General features: G+C 39.3%; 1 protein-coding gene across 3 annotated transcripts in view; it reads left to right on the forward strand.

Moving 5' to 3' along the window:
• ZNF582 (zinc finger protein 582) overlaps positions 1-15,877 on the forward strand; it is a 37,182-nt gene extending 21,305 nt beyond the window's left edge. The window contains exons 5-6 of one of the 3 annotated variants that reach the window (XM_082368130.1): positions 1,571-1,864; positions 15,574-15,877. In XM_082368130.1, coding sequence (XP_082224256.1) covers positions 1,571-1,864; positions 15,574-15,608 — 329 coding nt within the window. In that variant the 3' untranslated portion in view covers positions 15,609-15,877. Of the gene's footprint in view, positions 1-1,570; positions 3,991-15,573 lie in introns of those variants that run through there. The other 2 variants (XM_082368129.1, XM_082368132.1) reach the window with 2 other exon arrangements.
• Positions 15,878-26,012: the final 10,135 nt, after the last annotated feature.

Raw genomic sequence — 26,012 nt, forward strand, 5'->3', positions numbered from 1 at the left:
TCCTTCTAAACTCTTTTCTCAAAGGTTTACAGAGAAAATGAGGCTCCTTTCGCATGCCATCTTAAACTGACTTTACTTTTGTCTTATGGCTCAAGCTAAGCTGCAAACTTAGCTTGACTCCAAAATATGGTGGCTCAACATAAGAATTTATTTCCTAGACACTGAGTGCCAGCAACTTGAGCTCATTCTTCCCAGCTTCCAGAACTGTGAGAAAAAATTTTCTGTTGTTTATAACTTACCCAGTCTGTGGTATTTTGTTACAGCAGCCCAAATGGACTAAGACAACTAAAATTAGGATTGGTACTCAGGGCAAACCAGCTTCAGTACTCTTTGAGTTGGTAGCTCAAGTTTCCTTAGATTTTTGCCTGATAATTCTGGGCTATTTTTTTCAGATCTTTGATAAAGATTTTTTGGTGTAAGTTTTATTTTTTAAATGTGTTTTTAGTGGAAGGGTTGCTCTGGCTTATCTTCTCCTGAAATCCTGGTTTGTTTTTTTCCTAATTTCTTAAGATCAGTATTAAGACTGTGTATGTGTATGTCTTTTTTAAATTAGGAAAGTATTTAAACATATAAAATATGGGAAATGGGTGCTTAAAAACTGTTAGAAGGGTTACAGGAGCTGGCTCTCCAGAAATGCCCTCCAGAACGTGGCAACACTGAATCTTCGGAAGATGTGCTACCTCAGCCACAGCCAAGATGTAGAGACGCAGGAGCTGCCACTAGGACCACCACCTTCAAGTGCACACTGCCTTAGCTATGATCTGGGATCAGAAAGTAAGGCGATGAAACCACCACCACTGCTGCCACACATACTTCGAAACTGGAGTGAAGAGGCCAGCAACCACCTTTTGATAGCCAAAGTAGCAGAAAATGTTGCTTCTGTCATCTGAATTTCACACAAGTGCACCTAAAGGGTGGAAACTTAGTTCCCTTCAGAGTCCTCAGTGCCAGGAGCTGGAAAATTACTTTCCCAGCCTAAGTAGAGGAAGGCCAACTAAGAGGTGGGAATGGATACTGAATGCCAGTTGACAAAACTAACTACAGTCACTGTACTTTCAATTGCTAGAATTTATATTTAGTTCTTTGTCAGTGTCCTTTGCTTGGTTTGTTTTCCTTTCAGCAGTTAAGATTTTTTGTTTCTTCCTTGATCTCTTGATGCATTTTAAGCCATACTTATGTCCTCTCTCAATATATGCTGTTATCTTGTTCTTGCTCCCGGTTTGGGCTTGTGCACTGCTCCTTGGCCAAGGGCACCCAACCTCATCCTGCGTGCTGCTCTGATGAGGTTGTGTCTGATCCTTGCAGCCATGGGGGCAGCTCTTTCAGGTCAGAGCCCACCTAGTATCCCATCAATGTTTCAGGCATGCATTGCTGATTGGCTGCATCCTTCCTGCTAAAGCAGGAACTCTGGGGATTTTGGAGAACAGGAACTGCTTAGTCACATTTGGGAGCTGTATGGAACACTTAACTTTTTTCATAAGCATTATTTTCAGTTTAAAACTATTTCTACTAAAGAAGCTCTAACTGACACCAGGAACTAAAGCATCTCTGCTTTTTCATGATTTTTCAGATTGGGTATCCCAATGGGAGAAAATGGAAAAATTTATAAACAAAGATCCTGAGAACCCCAGTTTCCAAGATGACTGGGAATGTGAAGGCACATTTGAAACATATCACAGAAATGAGGAAGGAAGTTCCAGTCAAGTCATAATCACTCATGAAGAAATACCTGCTTTGAGACAGCAAACATCCCATAACCTGCTTCATAACGTTCCACCTGGAAGTAGACCCTATGTGTGTAATGAATGTAGAAAAGGTTTTTGGCAGAAGAAATGTCTTCTTAGTCATCAGAAAATTCATACTGGTGAGAAATCTTATCAATGTCAGCAATGTGGGAAGGCTTTCCATCGCCGTTCCTATCTTCCTCAACATCAGAGAACTCATAGTGGGGAAAGACCCTATGAATGTACAGAATGTGGAAAGGCCTTTGGTTCTGTTTCACTCTTTACCAGACATCAGAGAATTCATACTGGTGAGAAACCCCATGAGTGTAAGGATTGTGGAAAAACCTTTGTTCGGCTCTCACAACTTAACGTGCATCACAGAACTCATACTGGTGAAAAACCCTATCAATGTACTGAATGTGGAAAAGCTTTCAGTTACTTATCACTGATTATTAAACATCAGAGAATTCATACTGGAGAAAAGCCCTATGTCTGTAAGGAATGTGGAAAGGCCTTTAGAGGTATCACACAACTTAATGAACATCAAAGAATCCATACTGGTGAGAAGCCATATAAATGTAATGAATGTGGAAAGGCCTTTGGCCATCGTTCATATCTTCCTCAACATCAGAGGATCCATACTGGTAAGAAACCTTACAAATGTAAGGTTTGTGGGAAAGCCTTTAGGCAGGGCTCACAGCTTAACCACCACCAAAGAATTCATACTGGTGAGAAACCCTATAAATGTAATGAATGTGGGAAGGACTTTAGGCAGGGCTCACAGCTTAAACAACACCAGATAATTCACACCGGTGAGAAGCCTTATGAATGCAAGGAATGTGGGAAAGCCTTTAGTCAGTGCTCACAACTTACTCGACATAAGAAAATTCATTCCTAATGTATGTAAGAAATGTGGGAAGGCCTTCGGGCACTCTCATCTTCCTCAACTTTAAGGAATTCATGCTATGGAAAATCCCTATAAATAAGTGAAGCAAAGACTTCACTGGTCTCATCCCTCAAGGAACATCAGCTAATTATGTACAACCTTGTGAAATGTGGAAACGCTTTTTGGTTCAATTCATGTTACATTCATCAGCAGATTCATCACCATCACATTCAACATTAAAGACCATATTAATATGATAATGTAGCAAAGCTTCCCAACACTACCTATCAATTATTAGTAATTGGAAAATTCATGCTGGCTAGCAACCATCAAAGTAGAGAAATTTTGGAAACCCTTTAGTTTAAGCTAATTCTAACTTACATAAAAGAAAGCAAAAGAGAAAGTAATCCTGTGAATGTCAGGTATGTGGGAAGTTCTTTAGCCATAAGTCTCTTTTAATCAGAAAATTCATATTTGAAGAATGTAAGTTTTTAAAAAATCCCCATTCATCATTTATTGTGCATCAGAAAATACACAGTGAATAAAACACCACACATTTAAAAACAACAGTTAAACATTTAACTATCAAGTTGAGGAAGGTGTGGAGAAGTTTGTAACAAATCATATAGGGCTATAGCTCAGGTAAAAATGTAATAAATTAGACATTAACAAAATATTTATGTTACATACTACCTATTTTCTCCTTCAGTGAAACAATGAGAGCACAATGAAGTGAATGAGCAGTATAAAACAAAACCCGTGGGATGTGACCATATCTATACTCAAAGTTACTTTAAATGCATTTATAGATAAGAAAACTACAAACAATGTAAATAATAAGTGAACCAGAGACCTCGAAAAGGTAGAAAATGAACATAACTCACCAACAGACAGAATTAAGAAAAAAAATTAATTGAAATTTAAACAGAGAAGTAGGTTTTATTAACCTTGAAGCCTTTTCTTTAAAAAGAAAATATAAGCACTTATAAATTTCGTAAAAGTATGCTACAGTATTGTTAAAAACGAGGATGTAATAACACACATAAAGAGTATTCAAAAATAAGGTTGAATGCTTTACATTTTTGATACCAATAAATTTCAAATTTATATATACTTCACTTCCTATAAAGAAAAAACTAAGTTTTCCAGAGTTGACTGAATATTAGAAAAGGACAGATTTTATAGGGAATCCACTTAAGTGTTTTTTTTTAACTGTAATATTATCAGTTAAGAGCAAAGATTTACCAAACTATAAGTGTATAGAAAATATCTATGATACAAATTTCCAAGTTTGAAAACATGCAGATTCGTCAGCTCCTTTTCTGAATCTTGCATAATTTCAATATATAAACAGAAACCAAGATTTGCAGATGTCCTCAACCTCCCAAATTACAAAAAAATGTTGAGTACCTATGAGAGCCAGGTACTTTTCTACATGTTAATTGTGAATTTAAATTTAAAAAGTCTTAAGAACTAGCATATTAATACATCTTAGTTTTTTCTCTTTAAAATGGAAATATTTTTAAACCAGTAGTATATTCATTAGTATTTTTTAAACTAGAAGATTAATTTAGAAGAACATATCTATTTCCAAGTTTGATTATTCTTCCATAGTTTACACAGATTAACTAAAAGGAAAATATTTAAAAATTACTTGATCCTTGCATTGAAGAATGGTATGATGACATAGGTAGAATCAGAATGTGATACTTAAAAATAATTATTAACCACAAAAAATAAGAACTTAGAATCACCTGAACATATGCATTTTCTTTAGAAAATGTGGAATGTCTTCTTTTACTCAGCTTTCTTTAAAATGGAAATTTAAAAAAATGAGTAGAAAGCTACATTTGTGAATTTTTACATAACTTATACAAATGTTTGTAAAGGCTGTCCTTGGAAGAGAACTGAACAAAACTTTAGCTAAGCAAGTTTTAACCTATGTCTCAAGAAGACCAGTTCTAACTATGTCTTCCTCTATATCCAAATGACAACATTACTTTTGAGGTTTCCTTCAGTCAAGTATAAAAAGGAAAATTTCATAATATCAGTGTTTTGCTTTATTTTTAAAGTTTGTATTTAAGCATCTCTGAAATCTTTAAGCATGAAGCTTGAAAGAACTGCTTGCAGTCCTAAAATGTATTATTTTGTTTTTGTTTTGTAGGAAATTATGTTAATAGTCCTTGAAATATATGCTTCTTAAATTCCTCTGTTACATTGTGAATGACATCAACATAATTTTTCTTCTTTTTGCTTTAGTCTTCCAACCATATATATTCTGTGAAAATTTCTAAACAGAGAGAAAGCAATATTCTCTATTTCCAACTTTTGTTAGGTTTTAGGATAAATAATTGACAAGATCAGAATGAAGTCATTACAGCAATCAGTTATTACTGTTTCAGTTATTCTTGATCTGTGACAACTGTTCTTCACTATACCAACAGAATGTTTAAGTGGCTATAATAAAATCAGTCGATTGCATATATAATCTTGTATAATTATGTGAAAGATATTTCTAATACACTGAGATTATTCCAAGTATATTTTTATATTAACATATACCTTGACATGCCTACAAACAATAGCCTTTCCAACATTTATTCCATATCATAATGTTGGTATATGGACATTCCTTTTATTTTATGTATGCTAATGTGCATGGTGGTATCTCACTGTGGTTTTAATCTGCATTTCCCTAATGACTAACACTGAACATGTTTTCATGTATTTATTTGCCATCAGTTAATCTTTAATGAAATATCTGTTCAAATCTGTGGCCCATTTAAAGTTGGTTTGTTTGCTTGCTTTTGAGCTTTGAGTGCTCTTTATATATTCCAGATCAAATCCCTTTTCACATTTGTGAAATGCAAATTTTTTCTAGGCTGTTATCGTCTCATCTTAGGAGTATGTTCTGAGGAGTAGAAATTCTTAATTTTTGATGAGGTCATTATTTATCATTTTTATCTTTTATGAATTGTGTTTTTGGTGTCATATCAAAAGAAATCTTTCCCTAACCTAAAGCCACAAATATTTTCTCCTAAAAGTTTTGTAGTTTTAGGTTTTACATTTAGCTCTATCATATTTTTGAGTCAATTTTTGTATACGCTGCAAGAGATGGATCAAAGTTGGTTGTTTTTTTTTTTTTGCATATAGATATCCAGTTGTTCCAGCGTCAATTGATAAAACACTTTCCATTCTCCACTGGATTGCCTTTGCTTCTTTTTCAAAAAAAATCAATTGGCCATATATGTACAGGTTTATTTCTGGACTCTAGTTTGTTCCATTAACCTTTTTCTGTCTTTATGCCAATACTCTCTTGATGACTGTAGCTTTATGAGTCCTGAAGTCAGGTAATGTAAGCCCTCCAACTTGACTCTTTTTCAAAATTGCTTTGGGACTTCCCTGGTGGTGCAGTGGTTAAGAATCTGCCTGCCAATGCAGGAGAAACAGGTTTGATCCCTGATCTGGGAAGATCCCACATGCCACAGAGCAACTAAGCCTGTGTGCCACAACTACTGAAGCCTGTGGACCCTAGAGCTTCCATGCCACAATTACTGAGACCACGCACTGCAACTACTGAAGCCCGTGTGCCACAACAAGAAAAGCCACCACGATGAGAAGCCCGCGCACCGCAACAAAGAGTAGCCCCTGCTCGCTGCAACTAGAGAAAGCCCACGCGCAGCAATGAAGACCCAACGCAGCCAGAAAATAAATTAAAAAAAAACAAACACTTAAAAACTGCTTTGACTATTCAACTTTTGCATTTCCATATGAATGGTAGAATCAGATTGTTGATTTCTATTAAAAAGGCTACAGGGATTTTGAGATGTTGTTGAATCTACAAATGAATTCTGGGAGAACTGATGTTTTAACAATATTGGCATTTCCAATGCATAAATATATCTCTGTATTTCTTCAACATTTCTCTCAAGTGTGTTTTGTAGTCTTTAGTGTACAGGTCTTTTAAGTATTTCATTTTTGGTGCTATTTTAATAAGTATTTTAATTTCAATTTCTGATTTTTAATGCTAGTATAAAGAAATGTAATTGGTTTTTATATATTGATCTTATATTCTGCAACCTTGATAAACATTTATTTTTTTATTATTATTTTTTTTTAATAGCTATTTATTTATTTGTTTGTTTTGGCTGTGTTGGGTCTTCATTACGTGCGAGGGCTTTCTCTAGTTGCGGTAAGCGGGGGCCACTCTTCATCGCGGTGCACGGGCCTTTCACTATCGCGGCCCCTCCCGTTGCGGGGCACAGGCTCCAGACGCACAGGCTCAGTAGTTGTGGCTCACGGGCCCAGTTGCTCTGCGGCATGTGGGATCTTCCCAGGCCAGGGCTCGAACCCGTGTCCCCTGCATTAGCGGGCAGATTCTCAACCACTGCGTCACCAGGGAAGCCCCAACATTTATTTTTAAAGCAATTGTTTGTATAATCCATAGGACTTTCTATGTAATCATGTAACCCACAAATACAGTTTTACTGCTTTCTTTCTAGTCTGCCTTTTGTTTCTTTTTCTTGCCTTATTGCACTGGTTAAAACCTCCAGGACAATGTTTAATACAAACAGTGAGAACAGACTTCCTTGTCTTTTTCTTGATCTTAGAAGAAAAGCATCCATAAATATGATGTCTGCTGTAGGTTTTTTGTAGATAGATGTCTTAGTCAGCTGGACTCACTAAAACAAAATACCATTACTGGGTGGCTTACATTTATTTCTCATAGTTCTGGAGTCTGGGAAGTCCAAGATCAAGGTGCCAGCAGATCTGGTATCAGGTGAGCTAGGTGTCTAAATTCATCTCTTCCCATAGCAGGCCTTGGAACTATAACACAGGACTTTCTCGTTTCTCTACTACCAACTAATCAATCCTTCTCTGCTATCCATAGAGAATCCATTTCTTCCACTCCTAAGGCTCTGTCACCACAACAAAGACCTTTAGTAGATGAAACTCAAGATCAGAGATGTGCATTTATACACATACATCTCTGATCTTGAGTTTCATCTACTAAGACCCAGTTATACATTTCCAACTTACAGTTCAAGCTATACTTCAATCCCAGTGATTCCTCAATAAATACATCACAAATGTGCTCCATTTCCTCACTTTCTATCAACTTAAAGATCACCAAATTTTGAAACTAAAACTATATTCACTCTCACACATCAATTTTGATCCTTCTAATTATAGTTCCTACTTTGCACAAGGTTTATGGAAACAAGTCTTAATCCCCCCTCCACCAATTCAAATGTAAAATAATTCCAAATTTCTAAACTTTTAAACAAACTCAGAAAATAATTAGCATAGGCAGACCTGAGAATGCTGTCCTTAGAAAGGCCTGCTTGCAAGGTGGGCCCTGACTGGTCTCTAGGAACTTGGATTTCGGGAGGATTCCTGCCATTCTTAGAACTAATATGAGTGGCTTACTGTGCCTAAATTATTTGTGCAAACAATGTAGCTTATGCTGAACGCCGTCTTCCAAAAGTCTGGAATTCTAGCATGTACTACGCAGAGGGTACCTCGCGACCAGCCTCCAGTGAAATCCCTAGACACGGAGTCTCTAATGTTGTCCAGGAGAAAACATCTCACACTAGTCACCAATTTCGGCTAGAAGAATTAAGCACATCCTGTGTGACTCCACTGGGAGAGGACTCTTGGAAGCTTGCACACGGTTTCCTCCAGACTTTGCCCCATGAGCCTTTTCCCTTTGCTGATTTTGCTTTATATCATTTTGCTAAAATAAATCTTAGCTGTAGTGTCCTAAGGAATTTAATGTTTCCCAAAGAGAGATCTAGCCTTTGCCCTCGGCTCCTGGGAGGTAATCTCTGACACTTTGGAATGTCCTGCCTGATAAAAGTATCTATTTACTGTAAGGAACATGGACCACACCAGACAGTCAAACAATGTGACTTACGGTGGGGATCTGTATCACAGTATCAGTGTGATCTCCAGAGGGACTAGAGAGTGAGGTGGGCCACATAAGCAACCCACCATGACTGTGTGACAGAGCCCCAATAAAGAATGGACAACTAGGGTTAGGAGGGCTTCCTTGGCTGGCCATACTCTGAGAATACTGTTATACATCATTGCTGGGAGGAGTTTACACTGTCCATGACTGCACTGTCAGAGAACAAACAGAAGCTCTGCATCTAGAACCGTCTTGGACTCTGCCTCATGGGTCTCTTCCCTTGGCTGATTTTAATATGTATCCTTTCACTCTAATAAACTGTAACCATGAGTATAAAAGCTTTTAGTAAGTTCTGTGAGTCCTTCTAGTGAAGTATCAAACCTGAAGGTGATCCTGGGGACCCCTAAATATGCAACTGGTAACAGAAATGTGGGTGTTTTTATTGACTATTCCCTAACTTCACAGCCATGAATACAACTATATGCAAAGTCCTGTGACTATGCCTAGTGGATCATTAGGCAGGGTGATCTTGGGGGCCGAAAACACATGGCCAGTTTAAAAAAAAAAGAAAAGTTAGCTATTTACAAAAGCCAAGACATGGAAACAACCCAAATGTCCATCAACAGATGAATGGATAAAGAAGATGTGGTACATATATACAATGGAATACTACTTAGCCATAAAAAGAATGAAATAATGCCATTTGCAGCAACATGGATGGACCTAGAGATGACCATACTAAGTGAAGTAAGTCAGAAAGAGAAAGATAAATACCATATGATATCACTTATATGTGGAATCTAAAATATGACACAAATGAACTTATCTATGAAACAGAAACAGACTCACAGACATAGAGAACAGACTTGTAGTTGCTGAGGGGGAGTTGGGGAGGGAAGGATTGGGAGTTTGGGATTAGCAGATGCAAACTATTATCTAGAGAATGGATAAACTACAAGAGCCTACATATAGCACAGGAAACATATTCAATATCCTGGGATAAACCATAAGGAAAAGGAATATGAAAAAGAGTATATATATATATATATATATATATATATATCACTGTATCACTTTGCTCTACAGCAGAAATTAACACAACTTTGTAAATCGACTATACTTCAATAAATTTCTTTAAAAAAAAGTTAGTGAATAAATGCTCAACAAATACATCCATTCACACAATCAAATAGATAGGTCATTTTACAAGAAAGAAACAGCAGTATCCAAGAATAGTGTTTTGTAAAACCACAGAGTCTTATATAAGACCAAATGTAAAAAGAAGGATGTGCTGGTGAGAATCGGGATCAAGAATTTGAAAGAACCTTGCCACAGATAAGGAGGAAAGACAAACCTACAGGTGTGTCTGAGGCTGCAGGCATTTATACAAGTCAATGTAAATGCTGGGTGATCACAGCAGATGATCAGTGTCCCGACAGGAAGTCAAATTAGAGAAGCCTCAATTTCTACATGTGTCTGAAACATTTGAAGGGAGCATCTTTCACATCTTAAAGGTGCTATGCCCTCTAGAACCAGATGGCCTATGATATGCATGGCTTACCCATACTTGGCTCCTCTTAGCCACCTGGCAATGGGAGTCTTATCTCTTCCTTCCCTATTATCCAGGGCAATTTCCCATGCTCCAATAGTGAAATTATATCAGACTTAGAAATAGAAAGGCCTGTGAAAATAAGCATAAAGAAGTGGCCATGTTGTGGTTGCTCAAGTATTTTGACATGGCCACACTGTAATCAGAATAGAGGCCTGATTAAACAACAAAAAAAGTTTAGAAGAATATTTGGCAGATGGGATAAAGGAAGCTGCTCATTCCAATTTGCACAATTCATGGAAATTCAGAGCCTCACCAAAGATTCTCAATAGAAACAGAAGACGCACCCACGATCACATGCTGAATTAAGGGCTGGATGTACTTCCCAGCCAGACCAAATTCTGATAATTCTCCAGCACCAGAGTTATGCACAAAGCTCTCAGTGCAGGATTCAGGAATCCCCATTCTTCCTTGGAGAAGCCAATGGCCACATCTTTGAATGTCTCTGATCCCTGAAATGACAATTTCTTAAAAGAGCCCAGGTAATGGATTGGAAGCTGGGAGGCATGTAAAGGAACTAATTCAGGACTCTGTGTCTCAACAGCAGCTTAGCTAAAGCAATACTGTGAAATACTACCTGTTTCTTAAAAATTTGGTGTAGAAAAATACTTAATGATAAGGAAAAAGTTCAAGATAAACAGGATGAATAAAAAGAATCCAATGCTTATCACAGTTGTTTCTAGAATCCTACATATGCATCACATGAGCACACCCTGACTTTGCTGGAAGTCACTCATGATCAACTCTACTTTAACCTAAAGTAGATTCCTTTTAGTGGACCTTCAGGATGAATATCAGGATAATAGACTTTTTTACGAAAATGAAATACAGTCCCTCTTCCTTGAATCTGGGTTGGAGGCTTTAATCAACAGAATATGACAGAAGTGACACTGTGCCAGCTCCAGGCCAAAAGTGTAAGAAGACTTGGCATCTTCTGATTTGCCCTCGTGGAAGCCCAGGGCAAGAAGTCCGGTCATCACACTGGAAAGGCCATCTGAAAAGGCCAAGGGAAGAGGGACAGGTTCTGAGACCACATGGAATAAAGCCAAGGAACCCAGCTGGCAGCAAAAATAGAGCCTGAGACAAAGGATCCCAGCTATTCTGGGGTTAAGTATCACACATGTGAATGAAGAGGCCATCTTAGGTGTTCCAGCCCCAGCAGGCATTACTGGGAACAGAAACAAATCATTCCCATCCTACCGAGTTCAAATTCCTCATCCACAGAATCATGGGAAATAACAAAATGGTTCTTGTTCTAGCTACTGCCTTTTAGGTCGTTTGTTATGTAGCAATAAAAGTTAGAAACAACCTGCCTCTGAAATCTTCAGCAGATGTGTTATTACTTCACCCTGCCCGCCTCCATCAGGGCCTGCAACAGGTGCAATTAGTCAGGTTTCATCTTAGCTACTTATGGGAAATGAGTGAGGGGATGGACTGAGGTTGCCTAGCTCATGGCTAGTTTCCCTTTCCAATAACCCGAGACTTCACTGAATCCTAACACAACTATGATTCACGGTGATTTCAACCACTATGATTTCCCTGTGCTGTGTCTGTCTGTCCTTTCCACATACACCTTGTCTGCACCATGTTTGTACCAACAGTACATAAGGCCACTGAAAGTTATTGTTGAACATGGAATGATCTCTGCACCGCAGTGATAAGCAAAGTTTAGCTGCAACACATAAACTGCTTTCTTCTGTTGTGTTAACTTGATGAACACCAAGGTACCCCCATGGTAGCAGAAATACATTAACACTTTTACCTTTTACCAAATGTTATTTATTTTTAATAGCTTCACTGGGGTATACTGTGAAAACCAGAAAACTCATTTTAAAGTATATAAATCCATGGTTTTTAGTAAATTTTGAGTTTGCAACCATTAAATTATTGTTAAACCACTTTGTCGTCAAAAACCTATGCATCTATGTAAAGAACAGCAGTTCACAAACTTACACATACAAAGAGACAATGTAAAAGAGAACTGTGAATATAAAAACATCAAATATTTTCACTTTTTATGAAATATGAAAAGTGGTTCTGAGTTGTATAATTACAGATGACACTTATTTCCTAACCCTCAACAAAAACCACACAACACTTTTTTAAAAAATGACAATTAAAAGTGTGCTATGGATGCACTTATTATCCCAGTAGAAAAGAATAAACAGTTTTTCTTTTCTCATTTAAATGTGGGGTTTAAGAAATCTTCATTATGAGTGAGTGAGTGAGTGCCCTATTTTTAGAGATTTTTGTTTAATGTAAATGTACACCAAAGGGTCACAAAACATTAAGTGTATGTGAGTTTTCACAATACACCCACGTAAGGAGAACCCTGATCAAGAAATAGAGCAGTACCAGTACCTCCAAGTTTCCTTGTATCCCCCTTCTAGACACTAGCACCTCTCACTATCCTGAGTCCTATCACCATCGATTAGACAAACTATACTATTTTAATGAACAACTTTTCTTGATACTCTTCAGATCCCAGTATTTTTTCCATAACTACTACATCTTCTGAAGTATCACAAAAGGCATGTATAAGAATATTCATAGTTTTATTCATAATAGCCCCCAAATCCAGAAACATTCCAAATGTTTATCAACAGGAATACACATAAACAGATTGTAGTATATTAACACAACAGAATACTACTCAGTAAAAACTAAACTAATAGACATCATCAAGGTATCTCAAAAAACATACGCTGAATGAATGAAGCCAGACACACCAAACATACACACTGCTTGGTTCCATTTATATGAAGTTAAAAGAAAGAAAAAAAAGGGCGGGGGGGGCAAACAAATCTATTGCCATAAAAACAAGAAAGCGATTTCCTCTGAGAGTGAGGGTAGGAAAACAGGCATGAAGGAACTTTCAGAAGTGATGGAAATCTGTCTTGATTTTACTGGTGGTTACAGGGCTATACTCAATAGGGAAACTGCAGTTAATACCTGTGTTTTATTATTTGTAAGTTGTATTTCGATTACAACAATAACATACAAAAATATCAAGAGAGTTAAGAATAGCATGGAATGAAAGGGATAAGGTGTATTGGTTAAAAAAGCCTTAGGCATAAATATTTCACGTGGTTAAAATAAAACGCAGAAAGAAACAAGAATAAAATGGTAAAAAAAATTTTTTTCTGTATGGTATGTGTGTATATGTATGTATATACATATATATAAAAGACTGTTGAAATATTTTTATAGTTTTCTCTTTAAATACAATTTAGTAACTTCATGAATAATATGACTCAATAGCACATGTAGAGAAAATACTGCTTCTTTTCCTAAAAGAAAGGAAATAGGAGTTTCCTCTTTGAAAAGAAAAAAATCTGTTTTACAAAATAAAAATGGCTTGCTATCAACATTCAGAGGGGAAAGAATCAAACCTGCTTGTACCACATAGAAATTCAGAGCACATGAAACCACCTTGCACAGAGCCCTCCTCCAGGAAACAGAGCTAGCTCACCAATCTTCTTTGGGGCTTATTGTCTTGCTCCTCATTTACACAAAGCTGGTGAGGTATTTCCACAAGATGAAGCCTGTCTCCTGCTTAAGCTATCAACCTCAAACAGGATCCCACGATCCCACACTTCATCTTTTATAGTGCCGTAGTAAATGTCCTCATCCTGAAAAAGTGGACCTCCGTGCTCAAGACACCAATCACATTCCTATTCCCTAAATTTTCCAAAGGCAGGCTATGCCATTACCAGGACTGAAACAACCAAAAGTATTTTCTACCTTACTTCCTCTCAATCCCAAGGCTGAGAAGAAGGTCAAAGACGACTGAGAATTCACTTCTACTTCAAGAAGATGAAGAGTCTCCAGGAAACATATTTTTGACCCCAAAGGTGTTTAGAAGAAGACTGGTCACAGTAGACATTCAGACTAATTCACTGAATGAAAAATGAACATTTAAAGTAGAGGAAAGGGACACTGAGAAAGAGGACACCTAGAGTCTCATCTCCTGATGGAATGAAAGGGCCTGGACCTTGCCCCTGTGTCAGCCTCTATTGCCCAAGCAAGTTTCACGAGGCCCGTTAAAAAGAAACACCACAGGCCCAAAATGGCATCACTTGTGCTAAAGCCCAAAATACCTAACCTAGACCTAATACCTAACTTAATTAGTTTCAGTCTTTCCCCAAAAAAACGTAATCTTTCTTTTTCTTTTTTGGCTGCATCGGGTCTTAGTTGGGGCACATGGGATCTTTCATTGCAGCATGGGGCGCTCGGGCTTAATTGTCCCGCAGCATGTGGAATCTTAGTTCCCTGACGAGGGACTGAACCCACATCCCGTGCATTGGAAGGCGGATTCTTAACCAGCGGACTGCCAGGGAAGTCCCCGCAAAAACGTAATCTTAATCAACCAGTTTGGAATTTTCTGGTCATCAACAATGAGGTAATGTCACACAGGTTCCTCCCCGACAGAAAAAGCAATCTGCATGGTAAAACATTTGCATTTCCTTCCCCACCAAAAGATCTTGGCCCAAAACAAACAATCAATCAATCAATCAATCAATCAATCCTTCTTTCTTCTTTGTTTCTCTCTCTCTCTCTCTTTCTTGGCTAACGACTTCCTTGCCCCACCCTCCTTTCTCTAAAAGCATTCCATTTTATACCACTCCCTAGCGTGCCCTTCTAGTTGTTTGATGGGATGCAGCCCGATTCATGAATTGTTGAATAAAGCCAATTAAAACTTACTAGGTCGGGTGGGAGGGAGGGAGACACAAGAGGGAAAAGATATGGGGATATATGTATAACTGATTCACTTTGTTATAAAGCAGAAACTAACACACCATTGTAAAGCAATTATACTCCGATAAAGATGTTTAAAAAAACTTACTAGGTTGAATTTTGTTTTATAACAGGAGAGGCTAGATGTTTCCAGAACTTAAGAAACATGATGTTGCTGTTAACTGAGATAAAACAAAACCTTACTTCTAATGTCCACGTTGGTGGGTCTCTCTCAGAGGAAGCACAGAGTCCTGGTGAGACAGCAGGGAAAGGGGCAGGACACAGCCGCTAGATAAATGAAGAAGTGGTGCAGCTGCTAGGACAGATAAAAACCAGCTGGAACCGGCTGAAACCAAGGTGGTTCCACAACAGTCCTGTCATTAACCACTAGCCCATTATACCTTCGTTATACTACTGAAAAATCACTCCCCCTAATGCCATGACAGTTCCAAGGCAGACTATAAAAGGCCAAACAGTGGGCAGTGGCCCAATTCCTGGGAAATCCCCACTTTCCCCCAAAATAACAAGACTATTCCTCCCACTCATCAGCATGTAAAATTATTCAGTCCATAAAAAACAACAACCCCATGCCCTGGGGCCCGCTCTCACTTTCCCAGATGGTAAGCATTCTGCCTTCCCAGTGTGTAAATCTCTGAATAATCTCACGTTCCCTTTTCTTTGGCTCACTGTTTATTCTTTCCTGCAGGAAGCCAAGGATCCTCACTTGGTGGTCAGGCCTAAGAACCAAGAACTCCTGCGGGTCCCAGGACGTGACATTTCCTTCCCTCTCCCGCAAGACTGGGAATGCTGAGCTGAGGAGAAAGTAAACTTAAAGAGACCAGAATCTCGAACCTACTTCTACCCATTTTTGAACTCCAAGAAAGATCTCACTGTCAAAATACAACTTTGTTTAGTGAGCAGTGCGGGTTCCCAAGTATGTAACGAGCCTTTTTCAATAATGCCTCAGTCGCCTACTTGGGGATGGAATTAATAAAAGTTAATACAAATAACGATAATGACATTAACAATACTCTCCGTACGCATGCATATATACACACACACACACACACACACAGTTTTTTTCATAAACACCAACATACTGATAACGCCCGCACGCACTACTTTCGACTCTCCCACTCGGGCGGCCTCCCAACCCACAGACCCGGACGCCCGGTCCGCCCGGCGCCCAGCTCCCGGGCCACCCCTCCCCGGAGCAGTTCCGAGCCGCGGCCGCCCCGCCCCATGCGACCCTACCCTGAGACCGCCCCGCTGGCCTGTGTAGCAAGAGGAAAACAGTCCAAGAATGGAGGAGCTTCCACGAACGAAGGAGTTTCCACGAACGCAACCGAAGCGCCCCAGATGCCTGAGCGACCGGAGGTGCCCGCCTCCCGACGCCGCCCGCGCGCCGCGGTGACTCCTGGGAGTGGGCGAAGCCTCCGTGTGCGCATGCGCAGTCTCACCTCCGTGCTCCAGGAGACAAGAATGCAGTGGGATCCTGCCCCCTAGGGGGCGGAATTTCTGGGCCTCAGCGCACTAGGTCTCTGGAAGAGTGAAGGCATCCGCGAGTGACAGACATGCATGCGCGCTGTCGTCCCTGGGGGCGTGGCTTTGTGCCCGCGGGGGCCGGATGAGGGAAGGCTGCGCAGGCGCATAGAGTAGTTGGTGGGGACTTCTGGAGCGGCGGAAGCGTTTTGCGTTACCTGGTAAGGCTTCCTGGGCGGTGGAGGGGGAGGGGCCTTCTGAGAGTGCCGGGTGGGAGTGGTCGCTGGAGACACGTGGGTCGGTGTGTCATCATGGATATGTCTGGTGGACTTCTCCTGCAAAGTTGTTTCTCCCTGCGGTTATGGGATTTGCCTCACGCAACTCTGGGAGTGTTTTGTTGACTTTTCTGAGCTCTAGAAAGGCTGTGTGACTTTTTGCTAATCGTTTAATTTTTCAGAGTTTCGGTTTGCTCATGTGTAAAATGGTGTTACCAAACCAGGTTTGTTTGCCTGATGCAGAGACACTGGCTGAGGTTGAAATCCAGCAGGACCCTGTGGGGCCTTACCTGGTACAAAAGCCCCTCCCTGTACCCCATTTCTTGTTTGTAGAAATAAAGGCTTTAGTTTCCTAGGCCTTCCCAGAATCCCAAGGAGCAGGCACAGTTACTTATTAGAGAACGGAGGGAATGCAGAAACAAAGGAAAAGCAGTCAAGCAAGAGTTATATTTTGTAATAACCTATAAGGGAAAAGAATTTGAAAATGTATATATAAATAAAACTGAATCACTGTGCTGTATACCTGAAACTGTTACTGAGCCCAGCTTCGTTCTGCTCACTGCCCGACAGGCCAATAAATCGGGAGAGGAGTTGTTAGAACAGGGAATGATTTTAATCGGAAAGCTAGCAGACTGAGAAGATAGCAGACTAGCGCCTCAAAAAAAACCCATCTTCCCTCAGTCCGAATTCAGACTTCTTTTATACAGAAGGGGGGAAGGGCCCACTGTGGCACCAACCAATGGCTGAGCAGGACCACTAACAGGTCAGTGGTTGACAGTTGCTAACAGTCGCTTGCTTCGGGGAGGGGCCCACTGCTGCACTGACCAATGGCTGAGCGGGGCTGCTATAGCTTTTGCCTGACCCACTGCTATTACAAAACTAACACGATATTGTAAATCAAGTATACTTTAATTAAAAAAAATCAAGATACTATTAACTCGTCAACTGGCCTTTTTCTAATTTGACCAGCTTTCCCACTCATGTACTTTTTTTTGTTTCAGGATCCAATCCACATTGCATTTATTATATTGTCAGGTTTTCTTAGTTTCCCCCAATTTTATGACAATGCCTTAGTTATTCTTTGTGTTTCAAGACCTTGAAACTTTTTGAGGATCCTAGGCCACTTATTTTATAGAATGACCTTCAACTTGGGTATGGTTGATGTTTTTTCATGATTATATTGAAGTTTTCAGTTTGGAAATGAAGACCACAGAAGTGATGTGCCCTCCTAAGTGCATCTTATCACAGACTACACCATGTCAGCTGGGGGCTATTACTTTGATAACACGGTTGAGGTGATGTCTGACAAGTTTCTCCATTGTAAAATTATTTTAGTCCTTGTAATTAGTAAGTATCCTGAGAGGAGGTACTCTGAGACTGCAGCAAATATCCTGTTTCTCAACATATTTTTGCCCATTAATTTCATCATCCATTCTCACCTGCAACAGTGATTACTGTTATGCTTACCTAATATTGAATTTTTCTTTCTCTTACTCCTTATATGTTTATTAATTGGTGCACTGTAAAGAAAAGCTGTCTCTTCTCTACTTATCTACTCAGTTGTTTATATCAGAACGGGCTCATGGCTAATTATTTTATTCTGTGGGTTATAAGCCAATACTATAATTATTTGTTTTGCCCAAGTTGTCCCTGGTTTAGCCATTGGGAGCATTGTCAACTTGGCTCCTGTGTGGTTTTGACATGCCCTGTTATTTTATGAGCACTTCCTTACTTTCTATCACAAGATGTCCAGGTATATATTGTACTTTCCCTGACCCAGCCCTAGAGTCTCTATTTCTCCATGGAGTCCTGGGTTTGTTTCGTTTTACAGAATGGTACTTAGAAACCAAGATGTGGCAGCTGGGTGTGCTCAATACTGCTTCAGTGTTATTGTTTCTAGGCCTTATTAGGGGACAGATAGACTATCCTATCCTAATGTATATATTCATACTCACATACAGCTGTGTTTTTATATCTTGATTACATATATTAAAACCAGTGCAAAGAGGCGGAGTCAAGATGGCGGTGTGGAAAGACGTGGAGTTAGTGTCTCCCCACAACTAGGGCGCCTGCCGGCTGCTGGTAAGGGACTCTGACGCCCAAGGAGACGGGAGGAACCCCAAAGTGAACCAGTAGGACGTAGGGGGACTGAGGGGGGAGGAGAAGTGGAGGCCAGACGGGATCGGCGCCCCTGAGGCCGGGGAGATCAGGAGAGGCAGGTGGGAGGGACTCTCCAGGAAGAACGGGAGGGGAGTGGAGGGTGATCACCTGGTCCACTCAGGCCAGGGAGCCTGCTGAGCTCCCAGGCCGATACCCCCCCTTCAAAGCCCCATCCAGCCCGTGTGGGTCCTGGGGGCATAGGAGGGAGGCCGGGAGATCAGGAGAGGCAGGCAGGAGGGGCCCTCCCAGACCGGAGGAGCAGGAGACGAGAGGAGGGCGTTTGCCCTGCCCACCGAGCCCAGGAAGCCTGCTGGGCTCCCAGGTGAGGTCCCCTGCCTTCTGAGACCAGGGGTGGGGGGCACGCCTGGGCCCCTTCTGTTTCTTGAGCCTAAGCCCCACTCCCCACAGCCCCCAGGGCCTTTTCCAGCCCTGTGGGTCCTGAGCATTGGCCCCACCCACTGCCCAAACCCCACCCTTGCTTAGGCCCCACCCTCCATAGCCAAAGCCTTCCCCCCCCACACTTTTTTTTCCCTCCTCTTTTTTACTATTGTGGTACTGTTGTACCTTCCGATTGTTGGTTCATCTATGTTTTTATTTTTATATTCTTCCTAACATATCTGTTAGTTTCCTAGTCTAATTTTATTTTTTACTGTTATTGTTGTTTTTTGTTTGTTTGCCAGTCCTGGCAGCTTGCGGGATCTTGGTTCACGAGCCCAGGGTCGGGCCAAAGCTCCTGCAGTGGGAACTCTGAGTCCAAACCACTGGACTAACAGAGAACCTCAGCCCACAGGGAATATTCATCGGAGTGAGGTCTCATGGAGTTCCTCATCTCAGCACCAAGACCCAGCTTTACCCAATAGCCTACAAACCCCAGAGTTGGAAACCTCAGGCCAAACAACCAGTAAGACAGGAACACAATCCCACTCATAAAAAAAAAAAAAAAGAGAGACGGCAAAAAAATATGTCATAGATGAAGGAGCAAGGTAAAAACCTACAAGACCAAATAAATGAAGAGGAAATAGGTAATCTACCTGAAAAAGAATTGAGAGTAATGATAGTAAAGATGATCCAGAATCTCAGAAATAGAATGGAGGCGCAGATTGAGAAAATACAAGAAATGTTTAACAAAGACCAAGAAGAACTAAAGAACAAACACAGATGAACAATGTAATAACTGAAATGAAAAATACACTAGAAGGAATCAATAACAGGATAACTGAGGCAGAAGAACAAATACGTGAGCTGGAAGACAAAATGGCGGAAATAACTGCCGAGGAGCAGAATAAAGAGAAAAGAATGAAAAGAATTGAAAACAATCTCAGAGACCTCTGGGACAACAATAAACGCACCAACATTTGAATTATAGGGGCCCCAGAAGAAGAAGAGAAAAAGAAAGGGTCTGAGAAAATATTTGAAGAGATTATAGTTGAAAACATCCCTAACACGGGAAAGAAAATAGTCACCCAAGGCCAGGAAGCACAGAGAGTCCCATACAGGATAAACCCCAGGAAAAACACACCAAGACACATATTAATCCGACTAACAAAAATTAAGTTCAAAGAAAAAATATTAAAAGCAGCAAGGGAAAAACAAAAAATAACATACAAAGGAATCCTCATAAGGTTATCAGCTGATTTTTCAGTGGAAACTCTGCAGGCCAGAAGGGAGTGGCAGGATATACTTAAAGTGATGACAGGGAAAAACCTACAACCAAGATTACTCTACCCAGCAAGGATCTCATTCAGGTTAGATGGATAAGTCAAAAGCTTTTCAGACAAGCAAAAGCTAAGAGAATTCAGCACCACCAAACCAGATTTACAACAAATGCTAAAGAAACTTTTCTAAGTGGGAAACACAAGAGAAGAAAAAGACCCACAAAAACAAACCCAAAACAATTAAGAAAATGGTAATAGGAGCATACATATTGATAATAACCTTGAATATAAATGGATTAAATGCCCCCACCAAAAGACACAGACTGGCTGAGTGGATACAAAAACAAGACCCATATATATGCTGTCTGCAAGAGACCCATTTCAGACCTAGGGACACATACAGACTGAAAGTGAAGGGATGGAAAAAGATATTCCATGCAAATGGAAATCAAAAGAAAGCTGGAGTAGCAATACTTGTATCAGATAAAATAGACTTTAAAATAAAGACTGTTACAAAAGATAAGGAGGGACACTCCATAATGATCAAAGGATCAATCCAAGAAGAAGATATAACAATTAAAATGTTTATGCACCCAACATAGGAGCACCTCAATACATAAGGCAAATGCTAACAGCCATGAAAGGAAAAATCGACAGTGACACAATAATAGTAAGGGATTTTAACACCCCACTTATACCCATGGACAGATTATCCAAACAGAAAATAAATAAGGAAACACAAGCTTTAAATGACACAATAGACCAGATAGATCTAATTGATATTTATAGAACATTCCACCCAGAAGTGGCAGAATACACTTTCTTCTCAAGTACTCATGGAACATTCTCCAGGATAGCTCACATCTTGGGTCACAAATCAAACCTCGGAAAATTTAAGAAAATTGAAATGGTATCAAGCATCTTTTCTGACCACAATGCTATGAGATTGGAATTCAATTATAGGAAAAAGACTGTAAAAAACACAAATGCCTGGACGCTAAACAGTGCGCTACTAAATAACCAAGAGATCACTGAAGAAATCAAAGAAGAAATAAAAAAATACATAGAAACAAATGACAATGAAAACACAACGATCCAAAACCTATGGGATGCAGCAAAAGCAGTTCTAAGAGGGAAGTTTATAGCAATACAATCTCACCTAAAGAAACAAGAAAAATCTCAAATAAACAATCTAACCCTACACTTAAAACAACTAGAGAAAGAAGAACAAAGAAAACCCAAAGTCAGTAGAAGGAAAGAAATCATAAAGATCAGAGCAGAAATAAATGAAATAGAAATGAAGAAAACAATAGAAAAATCAATAAAACTAAAAGCTGGTTCTTTGGGAAGATAAACAAAACTGATAAACCCTTAGCCAGACTCACCAAGAAAAAAAGGGAGAGGACGCAAATCAATAAAATTAGAAATTAAAAAGGAGAAATCACAACTGACACTGCAGAAATACAAAGGATTACAAGAGACAACTACAAACAACTATATGCCAATAAAATGGACAACCACGAAGAAATGGACAAATTCTTGGAAAGGTACAATTTTCCAAGACTGAACCAGGAAGAATTAGAAAATATAAACAGACCTATCACAAGTAATGAAATTGAAACTGTAATTAAAAATCTTCCAACAAACAAAATTCCAGGATGAGATGGACTTCTCAAACATTTAGAGAAGAGCTAACACAGATCCTTCTCAAACTCTTCCAAAAAATTGCAGAGGGAGGAACACTCCCAAATTCATTCTACAAAGCCACCATCACCCTGATACCAAAACTGGGAAAGGATATCACAAAAAAAGAAAATTATAGACCAATATCACTGATGAACATAGATGCAAAAATCCTGAAGAAAATACTAGCAAACAGAATCCAAAAACATATTAAAAGGATCATACACCATGATCAAGTGGGATTCATCCCAGGGATGCAAGGATTCTTCAATATATGCAAATCAATCAATGTGATACACCACATTAACAAATTAAGGAATAAAAACCATATGATCATCTCAATAGATGCAGAAAAACCTTTTGACAAAATTCAACACCTATTTATGATAAAAACTCTCCAGAAAATGGGCATAGAGGGAACCTACCTCAACATAATAAAGGCCATATATGACAAACCCACAGCAAGCATCATACTCAATGGTGAAAAACTGAATGAATTTCCACTAAGATCAGGAACAAGACAAGGATGTCCACTCTCGCCACTCTTATTCAACATAGTTTTGGAAGTCCTAGCCAAAGCAATCAGAGAAGAAAAAGAAAAGGAATACAAATTGGAAAAGAAGTAAAACTGCCACTGTTTGCAGATGACATGATACTATACATAGAAAATTTTCTATACATAGAAAATCCTAAAGATGCCACCAGAAAACTGCTAGAACTAATCAATGAATTTGGTAAGGCTGCAGGATACAAAATTAATGCACAGAATCTCTGGTATTTCTATACCCCAACAACGAAAAATCAGAAAGAGAAATTAAGGAAACACTCCCATTTACCATTGCAACAAAAAGAATAAAATACCTAGGAATAAACCTGCATAAGGAGGTGAAAGATTTGTACTCAGAATAGTATAAAACACTGATGAAAGAAATAAAGAATGACATAAACAGATGGAGAAATATACCATGTTCTTGGATTGGAAGAATCAATATTGTGAAAATGACTATACTACCCAAAGCAATCTACAGATTCATTGCAATCCCCATCACACTACCAATGGCATTCTTCACAGAATTAGAACAAAAAATTTTACAATTCGTATGGAAACACAAAAGACCCTGAATAGCCAAAGCAATCTAGAGAAAGAAAAACGGAGCTGGAGGAATCAGGTTCCCCAACTTCAAACTATACCACAAAGCTACAGTAATCAAGACAGTATGGTACTGGCACAAAAACAAATATAGATCAATGGTACAGGATAGAAAGCCCAGAGATAAACCCACGCACATGTGGGCACCTAATTTATGACAAAGGAGGCAAGAATATACAATGGAGAAAAGACAGCCTCTTCAATAAGTGCTGGGAAAACTGTAGAGCTACATGTAAAAGAATGAAATTACTACCTAACACCATACGCAAAAATAAACTCCAAATGGATTAAAGACTTAAATGTAAGTCCAGACACTATAGAACTCTTAGAGGAAAACGTAGGAAAAACACTCTTTGACATAAACCACAGCAAGATCTTTTCAGACCCACCTCCTAGAGTAACGGAAATAAAAACAAAAATAAACAAATGGGATTTGATTAAACTTAAAAGCTTTTGCAGAGCAAAAGAAACCATAAACAAGACAAAAAGACAACCCTCAGAATGGGAGAAAATATTTGTAAATGAAACAAAGGATTAATCTCCAAAATATACAAACAGCTAATGGAGCTCAGTATCAAAAAACCCCAAACAATCCAGTTAAAAAATGGGCGGAAGACCTAAATAGACATTTCACCAAGGAAGACATACAGATGGCCAAGAGACACATGAAAAGATACTCAACATCACTAATTATTAGAGAGATGCAAATCAAAACTACAATGAGGTATCATCTCACGCCGGTCAGAATGGCCATTATCAAAAAATGTAGAAACAATAAATGCTGGAAAGGGTGTGGTGAAAAGGGAACCCCCCTGCACTGTTGGTGGGAATGTAAATTGATACAGCCACTATGGAGAACAGTATGGCGGTTCCTTAAAAAACTAAAAATAGAACTACCATATGACCCAGCAATCCCACTACTGGGCATATACCCTGAGAAAACCATAATTCAAATAGACACATGTACCACAACATTCACTGCAGCACTATTTACAATAGCCAAGACATGGAACCAACCTAAATGTCCATTGACAGATGAATGGATAAAGAAGATGTGGCACATATATACAGTGGAATATTACTCCGCCATAAAAAGAAACGAAACTGAGTTATTTGTAGTGAGGTGGATGGACCTAGAGTCTGTCATACAGAGTGAAGTAAGTCAGAGAAAAACAAATACCGTATGCTAACACATATATGTGGAATCTAAAAAAAAAAAAGGTACTGATGAATCTAGTTGCAGGGCAGGAATAAAGAGATAGATATAGAAAAAGGACTTGAGGACATGGGATGAGAGGGTGAAGCTGGAGCTAAGTGAGAGTAGCATTGACATACATACACTACCACATGTAAAATAGTTGGCTGGTGGGAAGCAACAGGATAGCACAGGGAGATCGGCTCGGTGCTTTGTGACCACATAGAGGGGTAGGAAAAGGAGGATGGGAGGGAGGCTCAAGAGGGAGGGGATATGGGGACATGTGTATGCATATGGCTGATTCACTTTGTTGTGCAACAGAAACACAGTATTGTGAAGTAATTATACTCCAATAAAGATCTATATTAAAAAAAGTGCAATCACAAATATCTTCAATTCCAGTACACCACTGCAAAGTTCATTCTAGATTTCCACTTTTCTGTATTCAAACTCTGTTCTGTGATAGGAGGAAACATGTCTTCCACTGATACAATATATTTACTTACTTGCTTAGTCCTAGAATGCACAGAGCATCAGAATTGCTAACACACACCTATCCTTATTTGGGGAATATGGGGAGCCTTCTTTTTGTCTTTAGCTGAGGGTATACAGACCAAATACAGTGTTCACATCATCTTAGGAAGTTGACATCACTGTGATGGCTTGGTCTTCCTATCTGAGAAAAAGGGGTATCTTTGTGTTTGTTTAAGTCTACTTTGCGTCTTTCAAGAGTTTTCGGAAGATTATGTCATATAGGCTTTGCACATTTTTTGTTAAATTTATTCCTAAGTATTGTATCTTCTTTGTTGTCACTGGAAATGGGTTTTTTTCCCCTACCATTATGTCCTCTCTTAATTATTTGTGTTTACATCAGGTGTTTATTTCTCTGTATTAATTTTTCATCTTGCTACTTGACTGGATTCTTCTTTTGTTTTCATTGTCCTATTAAATCCCATTTTGCTGATGAGAAATCATGTCAAGCACCTCTTCCCATGCTTATTAGCTATGCTGAAGTCTTTTGAACATTATTTAAATATTGTGGAGGGAGGAATTTCTAAACTAGTGATGCCAGGAGCTGCAAAGTAGACCCAGTCTCTCTTATCACACCTTTCTCCTTCCGCAACTCTGCATCTCAGGATTCTGCCCTTTCAGGGAGAGATATTGGACAGAGAGGAAGGGCTGCCTCAGCCCTGATGGAGCATGAAGGTAATACATGTAAAGCACTCAGAACAGTAATTGTTGTTATGATCGTCATTATTATCAATGACCATTTTGAGGAACAGATGTGGAGACATCGCAGTAGGATCCCTCACAACTTGGAGAACCAATAGTGCTCATAAAAAGGTGTGATTGGGCACTGCTCTGTTTTGATGTTTTACAGGGTGGGTAGATTCAAGGCAATGACACCGATTTGAGGCTTTTTAAAAATATATATATATATATAGTTCCTTCTCAGCACTGCATTCACAGGTTCTTCAAAAGAGAAGCCCCATGAAGGGGAGCATGACCAGTGGACTTCTGGAAGGCATATCACACGTCAGTTAT

The sequence above is a fragment of the Balaenoptera borealis genome, assembly GCF_965194805.1.
Source record: "Balaenoptera borealis genome assembly, chromosome: 19".
Classification (NCBI taxonomy): Eukaryota; Metazoa; Chordata; class Mammalia; order Artiodactyla; family Balaenopteridae; genus Balaenoptera; species Balaenoptera borealis.